Below are 26,138 nucleotides of genomic sequence, written 5' to 3' on the forward strand. Positions count from 1 at the left end.
CAGGCGGGTGTTTTATTGATTCGATCATTGAAGTGGATTTTACAAACTTCCTTCATTCATTTTATTTTTCGTCATTTAATAATAATCATGGTTTTTTTATACTAATCATGCTTTTATTTGCGCCCATTGCAATAACATACAGTACACTGCGATCACAGATGCGATACAACAGACGACAAGAAACAGCGAAGTGACATAGGCTATGGTCTTCGAGTCAGCTGCTTTCGTTATTTTGGCTTGCCATTAAGTGTCTTAAACGCGGCCGGGACGAAAAAGATACCACTAACGACAATAGTCGATATAGGCCTACCAGCACTTTAATGAACGGGATAAGGAAGCAAAACAGCCAGAGAGGGGCAAGGTCACCAGTATTGGTGATCTTGAAGATCAAGATCACCAAACCATGTGATCTTGAAGATCAAGATCGTGATCTTAAAGATCAAGATCACTTTTTGTGTACTTGAAAAACAATAAAGTTTTTGATCAATGATGTTGCAAAAAATAATTACTAGGCCAGTAGGCCTATAGGCTAAGCAACCTGGGTAAAGGTAGCCTATATAGTTATGGTAGCCAATTGCTAACTTTTACTTTTAACTACTCGATCACTGGCCTAAGAATTGTAATAAGTTAGTGACTGCGTTACTATTAGGCCTATCAATTGTTAACGTACTTTGCGTAGAATCGCAACGTCACACCCAAGGCTGAGGGTAGGCCTAACTACAGTACGGTAGTTCTGAAAAGTCGCAAAATTTGCAATTAGTTTTATACTTTTTATTTATAATAAATAAATAAAAATAAACTTTAAACTACATCATATTTTACCAAATTTTTGTCCGGTTCATGTGGGAGTTTTTATTCCTGTTAGGCTACTAAGTAGTTTTAACTTTCACTTTATTATGTCAATGTCTATTGCACCATTTACCCATCTGGCAATCTTGATACTGTTGTCTGCTGTGAAAAAAGTTCAGAGGTTTGCGGTCAGACAAACCGCTCCATACTCAGACCCTAAACAAGTCTTGGTCTGGTTGATTTGCTGCAATAATCCACTTTAAGTCGGCTGGAGTCCAGATTTTTTAACACCGCCATTCTAGACTTTTGAAACATCTAAAATTGGGGCAAAGAAAGCAAACATTTCTTTAAAATTCACACATGGAAATTGTGAACAAAGTTAAGTCATTTTTTAGTATACATCAACATAAAGTACAGGGAAGTTGACTTCTTTATTATGATCAACAAAGAAAACTTTGTCAATTTTGAAATGGCAACACTGACCAGATTAGATGGAGACTTTAAATCGTCTTTTGTTGGACGCATATCATATTAATAGCCTAGTGGCTTAATGTTAGTAGTTACCACTGACTATTTTGTACAGTACGAGTTCTAAAAAAATGCCTCCATCTAGTAAGTAAACTTCATTTTTAAGTGATTTTGATCTTATTGTTCTTCAAGATCAAGATCACACAAAAAAAAGTGATCTTAGATCAAGATCATCAAAAAAAAGTGATCTTCAAGATCAAGATCACGCCCATCTCTGGCTATAGCCTATATACAGGCGCGGACCTAAGAGTTTTTTTCGGGGGGGGGGGGGGGGCAGACAATTTGAAAATCAATTAAAAAGAAAGAAAACGTTAAAAACAGATAAGTTATGAACAACGATACTACGACATAACTTATACGATATGCTATAAATTAGACATTAAAACAGCCGTTTTCATCAACTGCGAATGTTTAAAAAATAAATTTTGCTTGAATGAAAATTGCTAAGCATTCAAAGTAAACTTGAAATCTAGTTTAAAGCTCTGTAGGCTATGCAGCGTCCATGACCAATTGGATATTTGTATGTTTACAGGCATATGCATTTATGCAACAATTGATTGAAACTATAGGCTAATGAAGACCAAAATCTATAAAACAGCCATTCGATCAAGGTTTCAAATTGTTTCAACTGATGTCATTTGGTTCAGCGTTGGTTTCAGCTGAGTCAGCTCCAACAAATGTTGCTATTAAAATGTATTTGAAGTTGTATGAAAGAAAATAACGGAGTCTGATCGATGAATAATTTCAACCATAATAATTACAAAAAATTATTCCCCTTCCCCCCGGGATAAGTTCGCAGTGGGAATAATATTAGCTGTTTAGAAGCATACCGTATTAGCTGTTAGCTGTATTAGCTGTTTATTATTAGCTGTTTAAAGGCAAACCTAACAACCAAAAGTGCAATTAAAGAGCACATCGCCTCATGTAAAACTTGCACTGACAATGTCTCGATCGACCAATTTAAAATCATTTCTCGAGGCAGATCTGATTTTCAGACTAAGATCATGGAAGCCTTAAGAATCAAACGTAACAATCCATCTCTCAACCGGCAGTTATTCGCCTGTGGATCATCGTTCCTTTTGTGTGTGTTCTGATTGTCCAACGTCCAATGCCTGTAGTTTACACCTCATGTAATCTGTTTCCCACCGTATAATTTATTCGTAATCATTCTTGTATCATTTGTTCAGTTTGTGCTTTTCAGTCGAGAGTGTACAGTTACAGTGCAAAGTCAAATTTATCTTACAATTTTCTATTTTATGTATATTGCAGATTTAATTCGTGATAAGGACACACGTAGCCTACGTGTCGAAAATGTTAGAGTCATTATGTTATATATTTTGCTTTGTGTGTAATACATTATGTTAAACCCACTAAAGGTTACTTTGTTTTGCTTATCAATTGTTAAAAAGGGCGCAAATTTAAACTTTGCCATGGGCGCCATTTTGCTTAGGTACGCCACTGCGTATAATACCGTATCAAACCATTTGATGAGGAAACATACAATTTCAACAATTCCTTACAAAATCCCCCCCCCCCATAAATCCGCGCCTGCCTAGGCTATATATATCTGTAGTTAGCATGGCCACAAAACTAAAAAAAAATAAAACAAAAATGAAGTGCCCACGTGTAGGCTAGTAATAAATGACAGCCTAATGAAAAATATTGTGGATTGAGTTTTCCAGTTTAAGTAGGCCTATTGATGTATACGAACCTGTGGCACACGCAGCATGGGGCTAAGAGGGCTCAAGCTCCCTTCCCAGTAGCGGCGCCATGGGGTGGACTGGGGTGGACATGTCCACCCCACTCCTATTTAAGGTCAATTTTGTAATTTGTCGAGATCCGATTAGAAAACTTGGGGGTGTATGCAGGGGGTTAGGGGGGCCTAGTGACTGCGCTATAAATGAATTTCAAGTTCTTACGTATGAATTACTTTTGCAGCATTGACATAAGAAGAAATGAAGAATCTTCATTGTTATCGCTCTGTTGTATTGATTGATTGTAGTCTAATTTTACCATTTTGAGGTGAAGGCTTTTATCACAGCTGAGACACAAGCTTTGTAAGACCTAATAGGCAAAGGTTTTGATGGGGCCACCAACATGTCAGACAATGATGAAGGTGTACAGCAACACCTAGTTGCAGCGGGTGCCAAACTGTCGGTATATTTTCATTGTTTTGCACACCGATTAAATTTTGTGCTTGAGCAGTGTTAAAAACGTAGCGACTAGCGACAGTCAAAACAATTTTTGAAACAATTGGTAACATCTACCACTTTATGGATTGTTCTCCCAACTGACATTTTTTGTATAAAGAGCATTTGAAAAAGGAGGGAATCATGTCTGGAAAAATTACATTGCACTCGTTATCTGATAGGCTACTAGATGGTCTGCAGGTTTAGATGATCTGGATGTTGTTATTAATGTAGCCTATATCCAGCACTGCTGTCAATGTTCCAACAAATGTCAAACAAAGGTAATGGTGCAGCTACTGGTTTGTTGTTCCGCATCAAGCAAACTGAGTTTGTTACTGCTAGTCTTATTCCTCATAAATGCTTTTCGTTAAATAAACAAGCTTCAGATTATTTAAAAAGTGAAGAAATGGATCTCACCACTGGGGTTGCTGCTGTCAACGACTTGACAAGAGCATTTGACTCACTGCGTTCAGAGGAAGATTTTAACAAATTGGTTTTCAACTCATCGCTGTTTGCGGATAGAAATCAAACCAGTGAAACCACCACGCCGGCTAAGCGATGCCGCTACCCACCAAACCATTTCCGAGATGGTCAGATATTATTGATAGGTTGCAACAGTCTGCCGTGGAGTGAATCAGAATCCATTACAGAAAAGTTGAGAAGAGATTTTTCTTTACCCTTTGACAGAATGCTAAATGAACTTAAAAAGCGTTACTCGAATCAAGCATGTGAATTAATGTCAAATGCAGCTGCATTTTATTTCACGCACATGTCTCCATCAAATTTGTCTAAAGTTGAATATTTAGTCAAATTCTATAATTTCGATGAAAATCAGGTTGGGCAGCAATAGGATCTTCCTTTTTTGAGATCAGCTATAATTGTCACAAGTAGAAACTAGAATTTAAAAAGCACCAAAGTGGATTGATCAAGACCGCGTGGTTAATTGTGTTTGCCTTCACTTTTGAAATTGTGTGGACAAAACGATCTTAAATCATTTGTACAGCGATTTGTTTCAAATTTTTGCTATTTTGCCCATGACTGTGGCGTCTTGTAAACGTATCCACAGCAAAGTTAAGACAATAAACAATTATCTGCGACCTGCCATGTCATCACAAAGACTTGAACATCTGGTGCAGATCAGCAGTGAGCGAGACATTGTCGATAACACTGATCTTCAAAAATTGGTGGAAGCTTTTAAGCTAACCTGCGAGCGCAAAATAAAACTTTAGTGCAGTGATTCTTAACCTATAGCTATGGGTATTATTGGGTAATAGCTAAGTTTTTTTAAATTCTGTTTAAGGGGCCACCCGATAAATTTTTATGAGGCCGCCTATCATTGCAGCAGCTCCATGACATAAAATAACGACAAGCTTGCTAACATCAAGATCGTAGTCGGCAATTCCATGGACCGCATAGGAAATGTATTGGAGCGTTTGGCCCCATTCTATTCTTTTGTTCATAATTTAGAGTGCGCTCAATGGAAAACCAGCTTTTGCCCCCTTTCAATTTCCTTTGTTTATTTTTCAATAAATTTTACAACCGAGCTGCAGTGAATCACTTCGCAATCGGTAATCTTAGTGACCATATTGTACGGTAGCATTTTACCTCGAAATGTTTTTGTCTACCCCACTCATTTTTGGCTGGCGCCGCCCCTGTCCCTTCCCCACAAACATGCCACCAAAAATAATTTTTTTGTATGTTTCCCATTTATACCCTTTGCTTACAGGTTAGATATGAATAAGACACAACAATATATCAGGGCTGAGCTTTATAACAATATAATTTACATATTTACAAATAGTTTTAACACTCGAACGTTTTCGGCTTAACTTTAGCCCTCTTCAGAAATCTAAAAATATTTATAAAAATGCAATAAATTCCAACTTCTTGAAGGTAAAATTACATTAGGAAAAGGCAACTACATAAATAGCTACAAAAAAGTTTGCACCACAAGGAACGTGATACATCAAGTAAATGTTGAGGAGAATGAACGTGCCTCCAGCAAATAAATGTTTGGTTTAAATTTGGGTTGTAGCCTAGCGTTTGATTAACAGTGCTTCCTGAATTTTGGTGTCAATTCGAAACTTGCCTTGGCGTAAAATTTTAAATGAGTCAGCAGAATTTTCGATCTGTGCAAAAAGAACACTCCATCATATGGGCTTTGATGGCGCTTTTCTTTAACTCTTTAAAGTTAAGATGCTCCCGTACTTTCGTGGTCGAATGTCTGGTGAACACAGTGGCGTAGTTAAGGGGGAAGGAGGTTGGGGGTTTCAACTCTCCCCCCTTTGGCACGCGTGTGACGTCACGATATTGAAAATAATGCTTTCAGTTTCTTTATGTCTCTAAAACAAAGTTTGTCTAATTTTAAACTTTAAACTTCGTTAAATTTTAAACGAAAAAAAGAGCCAGTTTTGACAATAGGCTACCAAACATTCAAATATCTCAGCCAGGAATTAGCAACAAGAAAACATAGAGACTTAGCTTTATTTCCGAAAAATGCCGAAGAAAATATGATCTTATCCTTTTGCTATGCCACCGGACAGCACCATTTTCGAGGAATATTCATACCCACATTTTTGTTGAAAATGCTCTCAGAATTCACAAATTTAAAGTAATTTTTCAAAATTTTCAAGGGAAGGCTCCCTCTTTCAAAATTCCTGGCTACGCCACTGGGTGGACATACCGATGTACTGTACGTCAATGCCAAATCACACGGACATGTAAAACTGTATACCACATTTGAGCAGAGAAACAAAGGCGTCTGGGACTTTAGTTGAAAATACGAACTTCTTTGAATGTTTTGTAGGTAAGTAGGAAAAACGCCACATCAAATTTAGGCTACTGTTTACAAAATTAGTGTTTTGTTTCAAATTGTTTTCGTGCTAGTTGTTGTTTTCGCACTTATTTGTGTTGGCAAAGGGAAAGCTAATTCTATTTTGTAATACACGACGAAAAAGAATCTGCAATTCTCCCAACAACGAGAAGCCAGAATGGAGGTTAAAAAGACATCGAAAACACTTTATTACTCAAACGTCCGTTAGGTGGTAGTCTTGAGCTGAGAGTAACCTTCTCACAAATCAAGCTGACAAACAAAGATTGAATTTGTATCAACTTCAGACAATGAAATTATTCAATCAATAGAGTAGCGGGCCGCCCTGGAAGCTACAGGTCTAAGGGAACAGAATGACGTTTCAAAAGCATCATGGAAGAAAACGAATTGTTTACGACGGTATGTAGTAACATGATCGCTTGTGTCAAGCTACTTTTGTAAATAACAATAGTTTTAAAATCAGTTTTTATTTACTTTACGCCGAGGGAGGAGCTAAGCCATCGCTATGCCTGAAACAAGAGCAGGTAATTTTGTTTTCTATAAAAATTTTCTTTGTGCATGTTGAGTTTCTTTTCGAAACTCAATATTTCTCAAAAATCAATATTTATGTAAGCAACTTTTGAATGGGGGGAACGTTCGAATCAAAGATCTTATGAACGCGTCGACCGAAGCACGTAGGTTTGTAAAATTGTAAAGAAATGTCGATTTCCGATTGCTTTGCTATGGTGAAAGAAGGTAGGCCGCTTTTTATTGTAGCTGATAGTGTCTTAGTGAATTTATTTGGTTAAGTTTGGTAAATATTGATTGTGGAAGCGAAGTTTCTCTGGAACGGTTTTATTGGTCTTAGAAGTGGCGTTTTAAAGTGATTAATTTTTGGAAAAGTCATACCTATTTGCATTTGAGTGATATATCTTTCCAACGCCAGTTGACAATCACGGTTTATTGCCTTTGTACTTAGTGGCTTAATGTTGTTGTTATTGTTGCCCTGCATTTCATTTAAATACCTTTAGACTCAGCAATTCAACATATCAGACAATACAAAGATTTTATTCTTTTTTTAGCTCCTCTTGTTTTTAATAGCAGATAAAGAAACACTGTAGCACTTTGAGGTTTTCAAGTGGTCTGCACTTGACTTTGATGTATTAATTAATTTGTTGTATTTTTAAAGTTTTTTTTATTCAAGTCAGCAGCTGAAGATTTTCTTGTTCTTCTTATGACATCATAAACGTTTGACAAAGACTACAATGTTTACTGAGATGAAATTCTGTTTGCTTTAAAATGATGCAAAAAATGTATGTAAAAAAAGCTTCAGGGTTTGGAGCGTAGCAGGCACCGCTGACTTCGAGAAGTCAAAAATAAGTCGCCTGACATGGTTAAAAAAATCATTGATAGTCAAATTTTACTTTGGAAAAATGAAACTTTTTAGAAACCCCCAAAGAGTTTTTGCCTCAGTTTGATCAATCGTCAACTGACGTAAACATGGACGACTTTAGGTGAGTTTTCTGACGACGGTGTTTTGTTTTGTTTGGATTTGAGGAAAGGGAAGAAGAATGTCAAATATTATGGTTTTAACTTTTTCCCGCCTGCTTGTGCTTCAATTGTTTGCTTGTGTCAACAATTTAAAATACTTGTTTTTAAAATCAATACAACAAAATGCTATTTAAGTGTCTTGACAACTGTGAAAGAGACGTTTTTTAAATTTGATTGGCGCTAAAAGCTTGAAATCAAAAGTGTAAAGATGGTTAGCTCTGAGTTTTCAACGCATAAGTTTTTAAATTTTGTTGTTGGTTGTTGTGAAATTTTCGTTGGTCTTTGTCCTGTGATAGCTGCAATGCAATATCACATTGAGTGCCATCGATTATGCTTAGATAATCGACTTGTGTTGTGTCAATTGTCTCAGTGTCGTCGTAATCGTAATATCGCGCCAACTAAACGTGTTTGTGTATTGTGGAAATAGAAAAAGGGGATACCTCAACAGCATTACAATGCAAGATCCAAGGTATCCATTGACAGGGCCAATAGGATACAAAGGTGATAACAAAACATATCCATTGAGGTCTTCTCTAATTAAAGGTGAGTCTCCTGCGGAGTCATTCACGTCACAACAATTGAAAACGTGTGTTCCAGAATAACGTTGCCTGGCAACGAAAAATCATCATTGCTTTTGATTTTTCCACTCAGTGTTCCAACGCTTAACATTGCTTCGATGCTTTGTTATGTTTAGCGATGTAGCAAAACCCGATAACTTTATACGTGCCTAATTTGGCCTATTCATTCCAATTTTCTAAGTAGTAAGTTGAATTTCATTCGCTTAAATCAGTGGTTCCCAACACATGGGTCGCGACCCAAAGTTGGGTCGCCTGATAATTTTTTTGGGTCGCTTGTTTTTCAGGCATATTGTATCTTGGGCGAAAAAATAATAATAAAAAAAATTTAAAATGTGAAGAGATCGATCAGAAAACTGGAAAATATAAACACAAGTCATGAAGCGTTTCATGTCGAGACATTTGAATGCTGTGTGGCATGATCGTAGCGCAAGAACGTTTTAACAGTTTTCACTTTTATTATTGTTATTATTATTTTTAAATGTAAACCCAACAAAAATTTCAGTCTCAAACATAAATTAACTTGACAAAATTACGGGATATATATTGTAATGTGCACTATATGTCACCGAACGCTATGTCGGACAAACCATAACAAAGTTTTCCACACGTTGGACCACACATAGTCTGGTGTGGTAAAACGCATCAAAGACAAAGCCCCAAGCGCTGTATGGACTCATTGCTTTCGCCACAGAGAGGTCTTTGCTCCAAAAAAGCTGTCTGAAGAGGCTACACGAAGTGTTGAATGATGTGAAGTGTGTAAACTTCATCAAAACAAGTCCACTAAATCGGCATTTGTTTTCGTCTTTGTGGATTCTGATTATTACCAAGCATTGCTGTTGCACACAGAAGTGCGATAGTTGTCACGAGGTCGTGTCCTAAAGCGAGTTTGTAATTTGCGAGAAGAGATTGCTATCTTCCTGAGGCAACAGAACTTTGTGAGATTAGCCGAGAAGTTTTTGCAAGAAGATTTCAAGGCAGAAGTTACTTATACCTTGCCGATATATTTGACTCTCTGAATTCTCTAAATTTATATACAGTATGCAAGGCAACGGTTTTACTGTGATTGATCGCGCCGCAAAAGTTTCTGTTACCACAAAAACTCATATTCTGGAAAAGTTATGTCACCAGAGATGAGTACGATATATTTTCTCAGCTAACGCAATATACTTGTGGCAAGAAAGTTGATATTAAGGAAACCATAATTGGACACCTGGAACAGTTTGCCAAAAAGTTTGTGCACTACTATGGAGAATCTCTAACACTTAATAACCAAAATGATTGGATAATTGATTCATTTGTTGGAAAAGATCTGCCTCAACTTTCCATCCGTGTTGCAGAACAGTTTATGGACATAATGACAGAAGTAGCAAACCGTAGATTTCTTCTGCGTCCTTCAAAGACAAATACGGTAACCCAAAGATTCTGCAAACATCCACTTTTGGGCTTCCATGTACAAAGTGTACCACAGTTTCACAATTAGTGATTCAAAAACAGATTCCATTTGCAACAACTTGGCTTTGTGAGATTGGATTTAGCGCCATGTGTGTTGAAAACTGAACAGCGAAACCGGCTGGAAGTTAAAGCCGACATGCGGCTATGCCTAAGCAAAATAACGCCTCGATTTCAAAAACTCACTGACAGCAAGCCAGCACAGCTATCTCATTAGTGATTTGATAAACATATTAACTTATTTTCGGAAAAAAGTTACTGCTTTTGTAGTGCTGTTTGTTTGCAGCACAATCTTGTATGGCTTTTAAAATCTTACGACAATTTGCTTGGGTCGCAAGATTTTACCGAACTGAAATTTTTTTAAACATGGGTCGCCTTAAAAACGAGTTGGGAACCACTGGCTTAAATCATTTTTTTCTTTATCATTTGCAAATTTTTGTTTATGACTTCACATCCTGCCCAGGGTTGCATGCTTGAGTAGAACGTTATTATGTCCAATAAAAAACTAAAACCATAGTAGACAAAACTTTTTATAAAAAAACTCTACTCAAAAAAAGAAAAGTTTTGAGCAAAATTGTGTGCCAAGCATTGCTCCTATAAAATAGGCTAATCACATCCTAGTTTTCACGTTTGCAAATATTGCGTTTATTTAACGCAAAACTACAGTTTTGGTTTGTGGCAACAGCTGTTTCATCCTCAGAATACTGTAGTGTACAGACGATACCAGTTATTGTTAGCGGCATGCTCTGGATTGTAAAACCTAGGTTGTCATCATATTCGATGACAATGCAGCTATTCTTTGTCGAAAAGAATCGGAAAGAATTCGAAATTCAAACTTGTAATGTTTGCTATTCAAGCTGTTCACAAATCACAATGTAATCTGAGAAGCCATGTAAGCCACAATTAAAGTTTCTCTACTTTTAAACATGATGATCAGAGCAAAGACAACTCTCTTTCAAAATTTACAAAAAAATCGTCTTTATCCCAACTTATCACCGTTGTGTGCTGACCTAAGTTTCAAGACTAGGTTCAAAAAACGTTTTTTAGCCTACTCAATAATATTTTGGTAATTTGGTTACTCAAAAGTAGTATATTTGATTAGTTTAACATTTTGAATTTTAATCACAGCCAATTTACCCACACACAATCAGCCAGGGGTGGAAAATTATTAGATATTTTGAAAACGCATGTTGCATAAATTTTTGACACATGAGCTTATGAAAAATATCTCAAATATTAGTGGGTTCTATATCCAGTACGTCTTTATAAAACAATCATACATTTTTTGAACTTTTTTTCGGCAAAATGTGATGATCTAATCTTTTTTGCTGTCAATTTGAACTCATTTCAGAAAAATGTGATTAGACCATTAGACCATCATATTTTGCTAAAAAAACTTTCAAATTGACATGGAAACTGACTGACATGGAACAATTACATATTTATTTTATGTTTAATTTTCAGGACTTCCAGTTTTGCCACCTAATCCAGCGACAGGTTTTGTACACGGTTCACCTTCGGTTGGTAACTTTTCGGAAGATGAGAGAAGAGAAAAACGTTTCAATTTGAAACTGTTAGAAAAATCGTGAGTGAATCTCCACTTGAAAAACTTTGTGGGAAGTTTGTTTTCTTTGCAAAACACTGTAACACTCTATTTGACATTTGATGTTTACGTGGGTCTTAATTCTCAAATCACAAAAACGAAAAGAAGTTCTTCACAAAAAATGTATTTCGAAACGAAACGACATTAAGACAACTAAGTGCTTGAAAACTTTGTCTTGTTTTATATAAAATTTTGTGCTGATTAGCCTATACCAGTGAACCTAAATGATTGGCTTTTTTCATTTCACAACACCACAAAATACATTTCTTTTAAAACAAAGAATTTTGATTCACAACTAAAACAAAGTATTTTTGTTTTGAATAGCCCTATACCACAGTTAGTGAACATCTGTTGAGAGTGTCATGAAAAGCAATTCATTGAACTAATTGGCTAGATTAACTCATCCTGATCAATTTTAGATCAGCAGACTTGCGAAAAATCCAACGCCAGCAAGATGAAAGGCAACAGTTTATGGAAGAATATCAAAAAAAGAAAAAAGAAGAAACCATGCAAAAGAAACAAGAAAAGGAAGATGATTTGAAGCTGCTGCAATCCTACAACCCATTTGGAAAACCTGGCTTTGGTGCGCCGAGGGTACGTAAACAATATAGTATCCTGTATTGTTAACTAAACTCCTGTACATTTGGACTATTTGATAGGTTCAAAAATACGAGATTGGGCTAACTTGCATATATGCATTCCGCAGTTCAAGTACGCCTATATTTTTGTATCGTGTGAAAAGTTATGCCATTACTGACCTCTATCATTAGATCACAGAAAGTTTGAAGCGAATATTAGTGTTACATTTTCCAGCGTTGAAGTATAATCTGGATTGAAGGATTTTTAGCTTTACATGTTCCAACAATAAAAAAAATATCATGTTACAAGCTATTGCAACAAGGCATAAGCTGTAGGTCATTGCACATAACCGAGGCAAACTAGGCTATAGCCTAACTATATGTCAAACTATAGCCTAGTAGACGACTAACACAACATTTCATTAGGGAACCGGAAAAGAAAATGCAAAAATGACTAAAGCGATAGTAGCGAAAGATGGAGTTGGAATTGTACACATCGATGCAAAACCTTTGAGTGAAAGGTAAGAATTTGCCACCTAGCGACATACAGAAATATAAACAAAACTAATAATATGTTGCCAAATTGCAACCGTCACAAATTGTTTAATTTAATATCTTGCTTTGATCTCAAAAGAAACTAATGGCCGTGTTTTGTCGCTTCTACTTTTTAGAGCTCTGCTATGTTGATATGTATTATTTTCTCTGTGGTGGAATATAAAAGATATAAAGATAAATCAGATATAAAAATAAAAACAGAACAAAACATTTCCCACACTTTTCGTGTTATTTTTTCAGTGTCAGCTTTCCGCTGGACCGGCCAAAATTTAAAAGATACGAAGATGACCGCATGAGACGCTATAAGGTGGACAAAAAAACTGCAGATAAATACAAAAAAGAACTAGGTAACTAGTTCTTCCTTCTTCAATGAAAAATTCTTAACGCCGTGGAAAAATTTCTTTTTCAGTAATACTCGGTCTTTTGTTTAGACGCTTTGGTTGACGTGAAGCAACAAAATCAGAAGCTTGTGAAGAATTTAGACAAAAAGCGAGAGGAAGGGATGATTGGCTACGATCCGTTTGGAAAGCCGGGGGCTGGTGCCCCAAATCGAGACGAAATGGGTGAGACAATTTTTCACCCAAGTGCTGTACCCGTTCTTGCTTTGTTTACATTTACTGTGTGATAGGCCTACCAATTAAAATCATTAAGTAACCTAGTTTTTTTTTTTTTTTCAGGCAACATAAAGATGTCTCGGAAACATCACTTCTCATCTCCAGAAAAGTTTACTCCAAACGAAGAAGAAAACGCACAAAATCCTTGGTTAAAATTAGGTGACCTTTCTATCAAAAATGTATTATAAAAATAAAGTTTGTGCTTTATTACTCACATTTTAATACGATACGCTTTGACTAAAATAAGCCACATCTGGCAACCCTGCATACGGTGATTATATCAGGTCTACTAGAAAACGTTGGCCAGGAACAGATTCTGCTATCTTTTCATTTTAAGAAGGGGTTCGCGCGAACCGGTGCTAACTGTCCGAATCCCACCATTGCTTACTATCTATCCATTTATGACTATCTTCCCATTCAAATACAACAGGTCAACCGCAAGCGAAACGGGACAACCACTTTCCTCGAGTGGGAGACAACGGCATCTATGAGTTCATTGACCCCAACACAGAAGTAAGGTTACCGTCTTGGCCTGAAAGATTATATGATACAGAAGCTAATTTGGACATCGGCTGGGAAATATTATTATTGTAAATTGTAGGCTACCTGATGAAAATTAAGTCATGTTTTTAATTCAATATTGATGGGTCAAAATTGTTGATAATAATCTAAACTTAAAGTCTAAAAAGTTCATACGCGAACTAAATGTTTTGCCATGGCTACCTGGTAGTTATGGTTCCGCTATAATTTATCTCCATACTTGAATTGACGCAAATGGCCTGTGGGATTTTAGTAGTCTATTGACTGATGTTATTGAATCAGTTTGTTCTTAGCAAGCAAGTGATGATGTTCGACAATAAAAAAAGAAATTTTTTGCGAACGATTGCAGATATCTCTGAAACAATTTCTGTGGTCAATATAACTAAATATAAATGCTACATCTTTCATTATTCTCAGTAGTTTACTGCTAAACAGCAAACTTGCGCAGATAAACATAACTTTTCTTCTAACGATTAAGTGAAGAAAAAAAATGTATTTAAGAGTGAGGTGATCCCACACCGGCACGTTGGAGGAGGTGGAGAGCCTCTGGTGGATGATGATGGAGAGAGAAGAACCAAACGTGTCGGGTTGCTGCAAACCATCCACGGTGCAAGAAGGACAGGTGAGGATATGTTTGGATGGTTCGAAAATTTATTTATAATTTTGCAATAAGTTGTTACATAACCAATTCTATCCTTTTCTTTTTTTATTCCTAATAAACAAAAAAATTCTTTCTGTAGCCTGTGCTTTGCATGTTCTTAATAAAAAATATGATGAAAATATCATCGCTGTCGTGCGCATGTGTTTACTTGTATTTAATTCGGTGCTGCCTATAATCTAATCTATCTGTTGACTGTTGGCCTAGATTTTGGGAAGTGAAGAACTGTCGTTGAAGTGCAAGTGTTAGTTTTAAACTGCAGAAAAACGCTGGGCGCAAAAGATATAATCCTTTGACATGTCTTTATATTCTAAGGGCTTCAAAACTTGACTAAGTAAGGCTTCAAAACTTGACTCAATTCAATTGACTTTCTTTTTGTCGTATCCAGGCTTACACCCGGTGGTTGAAGATTTAAATTAAGTGGACGGGAAGGCAAGGAAGCCAATCTTCGTGTCCACCTTCAGGCATGCCTTTAAGTGTCCTGCTACAGACACAGCCGCATGCTCTGGAGCGGTGTCGAACCGGCGCCCTTTTGATTGCCGTTTCAGTGTTCTCACCACTCGGCTATGCTGCCAACTCAATTGACTTTGTTTTTTTTTTGTTATTTTCTTGTTCAGTTTGTGCTTTTGTGTTGTTGACACTGACAGCTTGAGGTCTAAAATAATTGTAATTTTTTCCACTGTATGACGCTAAAGTGCAAGTATTATTTTGATAACTCTTCAGGATTGTCGAAGTGCGCACTAACGCATCGAATAAAATAACGCGAGGTTTCAAAAATTTGAAAGTTAGGCTGCTTAGATTGTAATCATGCAAACTTTACCAATTTGATGTCATAAATCTTTTTATATTGATCATTATCATTTTATGAAGTCTGATTTTAGGAGAGGAGTAATTTTGCAATATTACAGGCAAAAGTAATAAACAAATCCTATGATTGTCATCCGTTGGTGGTAATTTCACATAAATTTACTTTAGAAAGACCAAAGGAAAAATATTAGAAATATGAACTTCATCAACAAAAATTCCTGTTAAACAGAAAACGTGACAAAAGTTGCTACACCCGAAGATGTTCGCCGCCAGCACGATGGAACCAGCCCTTGGGGTAAACCTGGCGCGGGTGCACCGTTAACTGACAACGATGGAGAAATAGTCAAAAATACAAAAGGAAGAATTCAACACGAAGCACTGGTTTGTTCTGGTTTGCACTAGTTTTACTGCGGTGTTTTGATGTCACCTTCTCTGCAATGCAATCAACAAGACGACATGAGCAATAACAATGATAAGATGCCGTAGGCGATCGCATCTCAGGTTTTTGGTTGACTGCCAATCTTACTCGTGTTCTAAACTATATCCTAACCTCTATCATCTGTTTGGTTTTAACTACAGCGACCAGGAAATAGCCTGCAGACAACATACGCTTTTGACAGCCTCAGTGTAATTTTGCGATGGACTTTTACAACCTTACATGACATAAAAAAAAGCCTATATTTATGGAGGTTCATACCAAATAAATGTAAATAATAGACTAATAGTTCTATTTACCAAACCGTTAGGCTGCAGGCAGTAGCATTGACAGGGGGACTCAGAAGGGCACTTTTGGACCAGGGTCGGGATAATTTTAATGGCCCGGAATTTTTCCAATAAGGACAAGAACAAAAAGCACAACATATTATTTGAACTCCTATATTTTTCTTTGAGTGTCTTGTTTAGAAGGCCCAAGCTTCCCATTGGTACCGGGAAAAAATATTCTCTCAACGGTCCTTGCTGCAGGTAGATAAATTTTATTCCGCACAGTAGCTTTATATGACCAACTTAAACTCAACATTTTTCTATCGTGGTTAGCCTGCTACGTTTGATTTAATTTGAATAATGATCAAAGCCTTAAAACCAATCTTGCGTGCGTCTTGTTTCGTTACCATTATCTTTATCAGTAATACTAAACACTTATGTCCCACAAACCAAAATCAAGTTTGTATTGAATCTGACAAACTCAAGTTTCGGTGATATTTTCTAGTTTTTTTTGCTTACACAAGTAAACAAACAGTTTCAACTTGCATCGACTGTGCAAATGCTCGGAAACAAGATTTTTGAATCGTTAACAAATAATCAGGTTGATTGTTAACTTTTAAAGAACCGTTCAAAAAGTTGAGAACACCTTTTAAAATTCCATACAGCTTCACTTTATTGCGTAATTAGTTTTTACGAACCTGAATTTTAGTGTTTCCAATTTTAGATAAAAGTTCAAAACCCGAGTTTTTTTCGGGTTTTGAATAAACTGCAATTTGGCCCGATATTAAACATACCTTGCTTTTTCATCATTCTTTGCTGTGGAGGAATGGCCTCGCGCTCGTGATTGTCACCTTTCCGAAAAGAAGCGAACTCTTCAGAGAGAATCCTGACTTTTTACTTTCAGATGAGATTAACATCAACACTTTGTAGGTCCTCTTTCATATGACCATCATGGGTCTGTGGATAGAGTACCATATTTCCAAAGGGATTTGCTTGAGAAGCCATTTTTGGTTTCCGAGTTTACTGTTTAAATTGGTCTTCTTACGAGTCCAGGTAGCTGGGAGACTTAGAATATTTGAGTCAGTTTCATATATTTTTTTTATTACACACGTTTCTCCAATTTCTCTTGACGATCCATACTGATCTTTGTTCCCAAGTCTTTTTGGTTACTTAGGCTAAAAGTAAACTACTTTTTCAGCCAAAGTATCTTGAAGAATCTATTCCGTTGAGTGTTGCAATCAATGAAGAGAACCCTGTGGGACGCCGTTCGGTCCTGGCTCCACTTCTTTTCAACATCTACACCCACAACCTGCCAACCACGGTCTCCGCAAAATACGCTTATGCGGACGATCTGACAATTCTCCAATCCACAAACTCGTGGGAAAATCTAGAAGACACCTTGAGCCAGGACATGCAAACCATCTCAGCTTATCTCCAGAACTGGCGACTGAAACTCAGCGAAACCAAAACTGTGGCGGCAGCTTTCCACCTACACAATCGGGAAGCTGATCGTGAGCTGCACGTCCACAACAACGGAAAATCTCTGTCCTTTTGCCCCGAGCCAAGGTATCTTGGGGTGACACTAGACAGATCGCTCACATACCGCCACCATTTGGTGTCACTGCGCAAGAAACTGACATCCCGCGCTGCACTACTGAAGCGCCTGGTAGGCTCTAGCTGGGGGCGAGGGCTGACACTTTGCGAATAGCAGCCTTAGCCCTTGTCTACTCTTCTGCAGAGTACTGTGCACCTGTCTGGTGCCGCAGTGCTCACTGCCACAACATCGACACTGCCATAAACAGCGCCCTGCGCACAGTGACCGGATGCCTGCGCCATGGACTTCTAAATAGTAGAACCTGGACTGGACACGCAGTGGACAACATGAGGCCAAACAGTTGGTACAACAGTTGGCCAACAGTGGACCAACAGGGTTAGTTACTTGGCTGTTGGCCCACTGTTGGCCAACTGATGTACCAACTGTTTGGCCTAATGTTGTCCACTGCGTGTCCAGTCCAGGTTCTACTATTTAGAAGTCCATGCCTGCGCCCACACCATTGGACAATCTCCCCATTCTCGCTGGCATCCAACCTGCTGAGTTTCGTCGCAAAGAAGCCACTCTGTCCCTCGGTCGACGGGCACTGGAGCCTAACCATCTTCACCACAAGATCTCTGCCTTCCTAAACGGGCATCCCCGCCGACTAAAATCAAGACACCCATTCGTGCCAGCCGCTCGGCTTCTGATCAACGAAGCTGATGAACAAGACATCTCTGCGGCTACTTGGGCGGACCATAAATGGAATTCTGAATGGAGGTCAAGCACCACCAGACTCCATTCATTCATCCCCGACGCCGACACACGCCCCATCGGCCTGACACTACAGAGACAGACATGGGTGCGCCTCAACCGTCTCCGTACGGGCGTCGGGCTTTTCTGCTCAACAATGCACCAATGGGGAATGGCTTCTTCCTCCTCCTGTGAATGTGGTGCCGAGGAACAGACCGCAGACCACATCATCAATGACTGTACCATCTTCAAGCCACCTAACGGAGTGGAAGATCTGCGCGTCATGGATGATGAAACTAAAGACTGGCTGCTCTCTAGCAGCCTTCCAGTGTAGTCCGGGAACATCGTGAATCTGGGGTGGTAAAAGGATAGACCCTCGGCCCCAGAAGCTCAGACGACGACGACGACAAATGAAGAGAACTTTCTTCTTTCCGTATGAGGCAATATTCTGAGGTTGTAAATTGTCTTCATTGCGCACCGCGGTCGCCCTGAATAGCTTCACTGCCTTGCGGACTTTTGCAATAGGGATTGTCTTAATCTCGGAATTTAATAAAACTCTTACAACTGCGCGGCCTACAGCACTTTTTCAACACTTTAAAGTTGTATCGTAAAATTGGTCCGAACGTGATTCTGCATTGCGGAGGCAGCAAGAGACAGTTGTAGGCTATGCTGCTATATAGCTACATGCGATAAATAACTTAAATACAAAACAGAGGGTGAACAGTAGGGTGGGGTGAAAAAGTACTAATTTTGGATTTGAGCATTCTCTCGCAGATATTTCTTGTGGAGGTTTGAGAAAACATCACACAAAAAATTTCAGCGATTTTTAACAACAGGAACCTACCCACTTTTTGAGTTGAAATTTCATAATATTTCAAAAAATCCCTAAAATTTCAAAGTTTTTTTCGCATTATTTAAAGTTGATATAATATTGTAATATTTCTTTTATACCTAAAACTATTAGTTTACTTATGTGTTTTTCCCAATATCGGGCCAATAGATGCAAAATAAAGTAGGGAAATGAATCACAAAAAGTGTAAAAATCTTGGATTTTTTCTAAAAATTTACCAAAGTCAAAAGTTACAGTATCTAATTTTGTATAGGCCAATAATTCCCGCAGTCAATAGTTTCTGCGTCGAATAGTCGTTTACCCTTTCGTGATTGTCTGACAATTTGATAGAGACGGTCTTCTTCTTTCGTTTGAGACTAGATCAAATTTCAGGGCATGTGGTGGAGAGCCAGGTGAGTGTAGCTTCGTCCAGCGTTGCTATGCCATGCGTTCCATTTGGTGCCTTGTAGATGGGACATTCGAGAACGACATGGTCAGCAGTTTGTTCCTTCGCACCGCATTTGCAGGCCGATGAGGGAGCCAGACCTCACTCGTGCATGTTGGAATGGAAGCGACAGACTCCGGTTCGGATTCTGTTGAGCTTGACCCAAGTCGGCCGAAGCAGGTCCATAGGCCTACCAGGGGGGCGCGCCACCGGGTGGGGTATAAAACCATGTAGTTTGGTGTCGGTGGCGCACCACGCTGCTTTCCAAGTATCTTCCATGAAGTGTGCTGCGCTAATGGCATGATCGCTGAATGGATGTATAGTAATTCAACAGCAGCTGGCACAAAGGGGTGTCTTGACTTTAGTTGCCAGGAAGATTCCTGAGGTGAGATGTTGAGTTTTGCATGGAGCAAGTGGTTAGGATCCCCTGCCAGGCGAGCCAGGTGTATGATGGCTCCCTTTCGGCGGAGCTCAGCAGGTTGGATGCCTGCAAGGATTGGTAAGTAGGCTACTCTGTTGGAGTTGGGCGCAGGCATTCAGTCTTCAGTCACAGTTCGCAATGCGTCGTTGATTGGGCTGTCGATGAAGCGGGTGTGGGTACTGCGGCACCAGGCAGGGGCGCAGTATTCAGCAGTGGAGTGAACCAGAGCCAGGGTTGCAGTGCGCAAGGTGTCAGCACCTGCACCCCAAGTTTTGCCTACCAGACATCTCAGCAGGGCGACGCGAGATGTCAGCTTTTTGCACAGTGACTGTAAATGGTATGTGAGTGACCTGTCAAGTGTAACCCCAATGTATGTTGGTTCTGGGCAGGGCGGCAGAATTTTGCCGTTAACGGTCACTTTCAGGTCACGTTCAGTTTCTATTGATGAAGGTATCCAGATATGGTCGTCATGTCTTGGCTCAACGTCGTTTGTAATGATTGCCAGTCTTTCGCAGAGTACAAGATGGCCAAGTCATCAGCATATGCATATTTGTCAGATGTTGTTGATGGTAGGTCGTGCGTATAGACGTTGAAAAGAAGGGGAGCCAGGGCTGATCCCTGTTGGACACCGTTTTTGAGTCGCCACAGTCTACTTGGTTTTCCGCTTCCGTTGGTAAGGGTAAAACTCCTGTTGTGGATGAGTTCCATGATCATTTTGACCATGTGCCTGTCAGGGAGTAGGCGGAGTAGCTTGTAGACTAGGCCACGGTGCCAAACAGTGTCATAGGCTGCTGTTAGGTCGATAAAAACAGCCCCCGCTTTCTTTTATGCCGAGAAATTCTCCTCAATATCCTGAGTTAGTAGTGTGACTTGGTCTGCAGTTGACCTTCCGTGTCGGAAACCAGCTTGTTCTTTGGGAAGCAGTGGGTCGATTATTGGTTCGACACGGGCGTAGATCAGTCTCTCAAGGATCTTGAAAGGGATGCAGAGCTAGGAGATGGGGCGATAGCTCTTTGCATCGTCTAGTGGTTTGTTTGGCTTAGAGATTGCGACGACCAGAGATCTTCTCCATACTTTAGGAATCTTGAGGCGGCGCAGGCAGGACGACAGGAAATCGCATAACCAGGACTTTAGAACATAACCAGCTTGCATGATAAGCTCTGGACATATCCTACCTGGACCAGGGGCCTTACCAGGTTTTAGGTGCTTGAGGGCAGCATTGAATTCGCTCCGTGAGAAGGAGCTAGAAATGCTCTCCTGGTTGGGTGTGTTGATCTTCCAAAGCTTTGTCACTTCTTTGGTAACAAACCGATTGGAGGTACGGTCACACGGCTTATATCTCCCATTTTTTATTACCTGCGATGCGATCTTATTAGCAGGAATGGGACATTGTCGGGGTGATTGTCTTGATCGTCCCGTAAGGTTAGGCTATTGAGTGTGCTCCACGCTGTACGGCTTGAGTGCGAGAGATTGAATGGTCTCTGTCCAGCGTTCTTTTCTTTTTGCATCGAGTCTTTCCAGAAGAGCCTTGGCGGCTGAGGGTGTTGTTTGACCATCTGAAGAGCTAACAAAAGATTGGTAGAGGCGCTCGCACTCTGCATCCCAGCACGGAGTGTAGTTACTTCTACGACCGCAGCACACTCTGAAAATGTGATAATGGCAATGCTTGCTGACGACTCCAGAGAAGTTCGAGAAAATGCAGTCATGGCTATATTGAAAATTCGCAATAAGGCAAATATTGGTGATAGATCCGTTCGGAAGTTTGTTGTTCCAACGATAAATTATGAGGCCAACCATTATTCCGACATCACCGTATATTTATGTTATGAACCTATCTTCACAACCACAATTACATCTGATGACATCATCTCATGTCGTGAAAGCAAAATAGAAGTGAAAAGCTATTCAAACCACTCGCAATCAGTAGAAAGAATTGTGAAATTGGTGACTGATGCATCGCACAAAGTGTGTGGGTTTGATAGAAGACATGGATTCATCTGTGCTGGTATAGCTTCCAGGAATCTGATTCCTGTTGCAGACACAGAGGCGCACTACAGCCAAGCACATTTGTAGATACTGTTAACACTAAAATCAAGTGCTAGTATATTTGTGTTACAATTGAATTAGTGACTGTTGAATCCAGTTGATTTTGCATGTCTATCATTTTATATTCCCAAAACTGATTTTAAAATGCAATGGTAGGCAATTCGATTTTTGGAAAAAATTGCATGTTTTTGCAAAAAAATTAAAGCAATCGAATCTCAAAACCTAAAAAAAACTTGTATTAGAAGCTAGTCCAAGTCAGTATTAGTGCAATGCAAAATAGTATATTGAAGATCTAGCCAAAAAAAGTGTCTTTAAAGTTCTATTTTCATGAGCATGTTTCGCATATTTTTCGAAAAAGGCAGAATTTTCAACCCAAAAAGTGGGTAGGTTCCCAAGGTCAAAATTTTCTCAAATTCGGTTTCTAGTCGTTTTATGTTGTTCCACAAGAAATATCAACGAGACAAAGCAAAATTTTTGGTTCACCCTACCCTAGTGAACAGTATGACTAGCGCACAGCTTGACTTAATCGTTTAAACTTTTTTAGATAAAAATAAAATCGTTTTTCACATTCTGTCTGAGAACCCCGGTTTTCTGAGGTTTCGGGTAGCAAAAAATAGCCAAAAAGCGGGTTTCAGGTTCTGGCAAACCCGGGTTTGCAAACACTACTAAATATACTTTATGTTGTTTAAAAGCCTATAGGCTACTCCTCACAGATCAGCAACTTTGGAAATGCTCTTTTATGGATGAGAATCTTGAGATACTTCAGATCAGAGTGAACTTTAGATATTAAGTGATAATAAATGCAACCAATCTAATATAAAGACATGTAAGTGAAATAATTGTGGTATTTTTTAAATGGAGTTTGCAGTTCTCAAACCGACCAAAGGTCTCTACACTGCTATCTCCTGTCTACACAACCACAGGATTCACAAGAACTTGCTTGAGACTTTATCACGCCACTTGTGCGGTTTTACAGTTCAATGCAACATTGCAATTTGCAAATTTTTCCGCACAATTGCTAAATATACAAAGTGTGTTATGTATTGAGAAACCAAACATTCTTTAGCAGTTACTCATTGAACTGTAAAGTTGTGCTAGGTTTGCGTGCACAAGAAAACTGCTTTGCGGTAACTGAAATATAATCCTAAACTGAGTTGCCTAGCCTACTTTGCATGGTCTGGAACCTTAGATTAGATTTGTTAAAGAGTAGACATAAAATGAAGAGACAAAGTTTTATTGTTAAAAAATAATTAATCTTAAAGCCACTTTTCATTAATTGTAGAGTGTTTTTTTTTTTCAGGGTTATTCCAAATCGGAAGCAGAAACCATGGAAAGAGCGAAGAGGATTTACCGTGATGAATTAATGGACGGGATCAACAGACAAAAAACGATCCGTGAAGAAGAAAGAAATTATTTAAGATTACCTGTGCGTGCAAGCTTTAAGATTGTTAAATATTATGTAATTTGTTATTGCAAAATGTCTCACATTTTTGATATAATGACTGTCAAACTTTGAGGATGGAAATTTGTCCTTAGGCCTTCTTAGGCTTATGTTTCTCATCCGATTTTTTTTTATTACACTAACGATTTGCGTATGAATTATTATTGCCTGCAGCCTGGAGATGTTCCGTCATGGTTCACCAAAGGAAAAGTCGGTCGACCAAAGCGAGATCCGCTTACTGGAATAATTGTTCCGCAGAAACGAATTATGTCTGACGTCACAGCGCAAGTGAGTGATCACATGCCATCTTGAAAATAGCTTTGGAACATTTTTCTTCTATTTTGCATCAATTTTAGCTGTGCATACCATCTCTTGTTTCTCGGTTGTCGGTTTAGTGAGAATTGATAGAGATAGACACATATCTCGCCCATGAGGCTGGGCTCGTCAATGAAACTACCAGAGCTCATTGCATCACGAATTCCGGCCACAAAGCTCTAAACACGTGAATGTGAAAATTAGGAGTGGTATCTTTTTTGCCCGACTCCACAGCCCTGCATTATTTTCCGAACAAAGCCATGCTTTAAACGTCAATAGTAGCATGGGCTTTATGTTTGGGAGCAACAATTGAAGTAACACTTTCCATTATTTGCAACCCACTTGGGTGTATCGCTTCGGCATTGGGATCTTTAAGGTTCACATTTCAAATTAAAATTAAGCTAAAAAAACCTGTTGTTACACGTGTCCTGAAAAAATTACATGTGTAGGCTAGGCTATGACAAAGATTTTTCACTTTACAATTCTGTGCAGAAATTTAACGAGAATCGTCCGCGGGACGCGGAGAAATACTATCAGGATTTACAGCGCATGGCAAACGACAGGTACAGGAAAAGATTGGAAGAAAAGCAAAAAATCTTACAACAAGAGATTAAGGTAACACTGATGTGTTTTTTTGCATTATTACGAACACTGACGATAAACAATTCAATCAATTAGATAAATGCAACCCCCCCCCCCCCCCTTGCCAATTTAAAATCCTCCCCTGGGTGGGGAAACTGCCTGGGTTGAGAACCTTTAGTTAAGTTGACAAGTGGAGCGTACTTTTTTAAATATCAACCTTCCGCTTTCAGACTAGACTAAGTTTCATTACTTTGTAGCACACCACCACCTTTGGGTCGTACTTCCAACGTCCCGGCAACGGGGCTCCCCACAACAAAGGCAGCATGCGAAGAAAGTTAAGCAGAGAAGGAATACAAGCGTCTGACGGACAGGTACAGTACAGAACAGTAAAGAATCATTTCAGAAGCTCAGCAGCTATTTTTCTTTAGCAAAACAAGATGTCAAAACAGTTATAGGCATATTTGTAGCTTCCGTTTCACACTCACTCGGTCCGATAGTCTGCGGTAACTCACATAGTAAGTTGGTAATAAGCTTAGAATGCCATAACTTTTAGTTTATGACTTCCATATATTCTGTTATCATTTAGATGGGAACATCATCTACAGACAGGAAAAGTAACGGCATAACTTCTCAAAATACAATTTGTGATACGAAATCAGACTTGCTGTCGCAAAACAATGCCAGGAAACTTTTAAAGCGAACTTGCTCTGAAAACGACAAGCAAGACAATTTTGCTAGAGAACCAGCAGTTAATACAAAATGCCTCAGTAACTCAGGTGGAGATGCATATGGTGCGATTACCTCCATTAGCAGCAAAAGTATAGGAGATAATACGGAAGGTAGAAGTTTGGTCAATCCAAGACAAGCTACGTCTCTCCCATCCAAAAGCATAAAGCAAGAAGAAACACGTTGTTTCAGTAGTCACGTGTGTAGCCTTTAGTCGAAGCAGAACAGTTAACAGGCGCCCGAATCTATGATTGTGAAGAGTCAAAACAGGCCAAAAATGAGACCAGCTGTTTAGCAAGGTAGGCTATCCCGAATCGCTAATCAGTAACTTAATGCTTTTATGTACAGCAGTTCATTGCTAAACAAATTTGTGTTGTTTATCGAGCTGGAGTGCAAAGCTAACTTCAATAAAACTTTTTTATGAGCTATTAACTACTGCAACAAAAGTACTGGCTTGCAAAAGGTAGCTTGGTGCAATATGCTACGCACAATTGTCAAACAATGAAGTCGTTTTGCTTTAACTTCAGCAATATAAAATATTTTCTTAAAATTTTAATCATGAAACAGTAAATGTGTAGGCTTCGTTAATTGTCATACTTGTATGATATTTAACATTCTCGGATACTTTGGGTCCGGTACCAATGCGATCCATAACCAAAGAATACGTGATGGTGTCTTCGTTTTCGGGCCACTAAAATCATAACGGAAGCGGGTCCAAAAATACCCCCCTGGACTCGCGTCTAACGCTGCTTTTTGTAATTTCTTGTCAGCAAATTCATCAGGAACATAATTTTGAAACTTAACAATTTTGTTTGTATTTCAGCCATTTCCATACAGAGTTGTTGCACCCTGGGCGGTGGACGCATGATTCCTGACTTATCAGCCTCAGGAGCTTATCGTCTCTTTAACAATTATAAGGATTGATTTTAGTCTATGCGTTGGATCATGCAACGAGACTGTTATTTATGTTGCACTGATATCACAATACGTAGAATCAATTCTATCTAAAGCTTGGTCTTATACTTTCATTCATAGCTGCTGTGTGGCTAAAGGAATTCAGAAAGCAAATCGTTGTTCTTTCATAGCTTTGTATTAATTA

The 26,138-nt window shown here is 38.8% G+C and overlaps 1 protein-coding gene across 9 annotated transcripts; it reads left to right on the plus strand.

The window, feature by feature from the left end:
* The first annotated feature begins 6,634 nt into the window (after nt 1-6,634).
* On the plus strand, nt 6,635-26,120 carry LOC145777059 (uncharacterized). 9 transcript variants are annotated; one of them, XR_014290305.1, is made up of 18 exons: nt 6,650-6,735; nt 7,763-7,829; nt 8,294-8,409; nt 11,358-11,478; nt 11,916-12,090; nt 12,501-12,595; nt 12,870-12,976; nt 13,061-13,192; nt 13,307-13,402; nt 13,674-13,756; nt 14,285-14,405; nt 15,478-15,629; nt 23,276-23,401; nt 23,591-23,704; nt 24,224-24,346; nt 24,571-24,684; nt 24,900-25,338; nt 25,863-26,120. XR_014290305.1 is itself a non-coding variant. In XM_082588338.1 (16 exons), the coding sequence occupies exons 1-16, from the start codon at nt 6,690-6,692 to the stop codon at nt 25,905-25,907; spliced, it is 1,719 nt and encodes a 572-aa protein (XP_082444464.1). In that variant the 5' UTR covers nt 6,650-6,689; the 3' UTR covers nt 25,908-26,120. The 9 variants fall into 9 exon arrangements, 2 of the variants coding, with proteins under 2 accessions (XP_082444464.1, XP_082444465.1); XR_014290307.1 differs by lacking the exon at nt 6,650-6,735 and adding an exon at nt 6,811-6,860; XR_014290306.1 differs by lacking the exon at nt 6,650-6,735 and adding an exon at nt 6,945-7,071.
* The last annotated feature ends 18 nt before the right edge of the window (nt 26,121-26,138 follow it).

This window comes from Aplidium turbinatum, chromosome 9 (assembly GCF_918807975.1).
Source record: "Aplidium turbinatum chromosome 9, kaAplTurb1.1, whole genome shotgun sequence".
NCBI lineage: Eukaryota > Metazoa > Chordata > Ascidiacea > Aplousobranchia > Polyclinidae > Aplidium > Aplidium turbinatum.

Excerpts from the sequence above, each read along its gene's own strand:
- LOC145777059 (XM_082588338.1), top strand. The coding sequence starts at position 6,690 with ATGACGTTTCAAAAGCATCATGGAAGAAAACGAATTGTTTACGACG. Across the intron at positions 7,830-8,293 it reads GTAAACATGGACGACTTTAG|AAAAAGGGGATACCTCAACA; the intron begins GTGAGTTTTCTG and ends TTGTGGAAATAG. Across the intron at positions 12,091-12,500 it reads CTGGCTTTGGTGCGCCGAGG|GGAACCGGAAAAGAAAATGC; the intron begins GTACGTAAACAA and ends ACATTTCATTAG.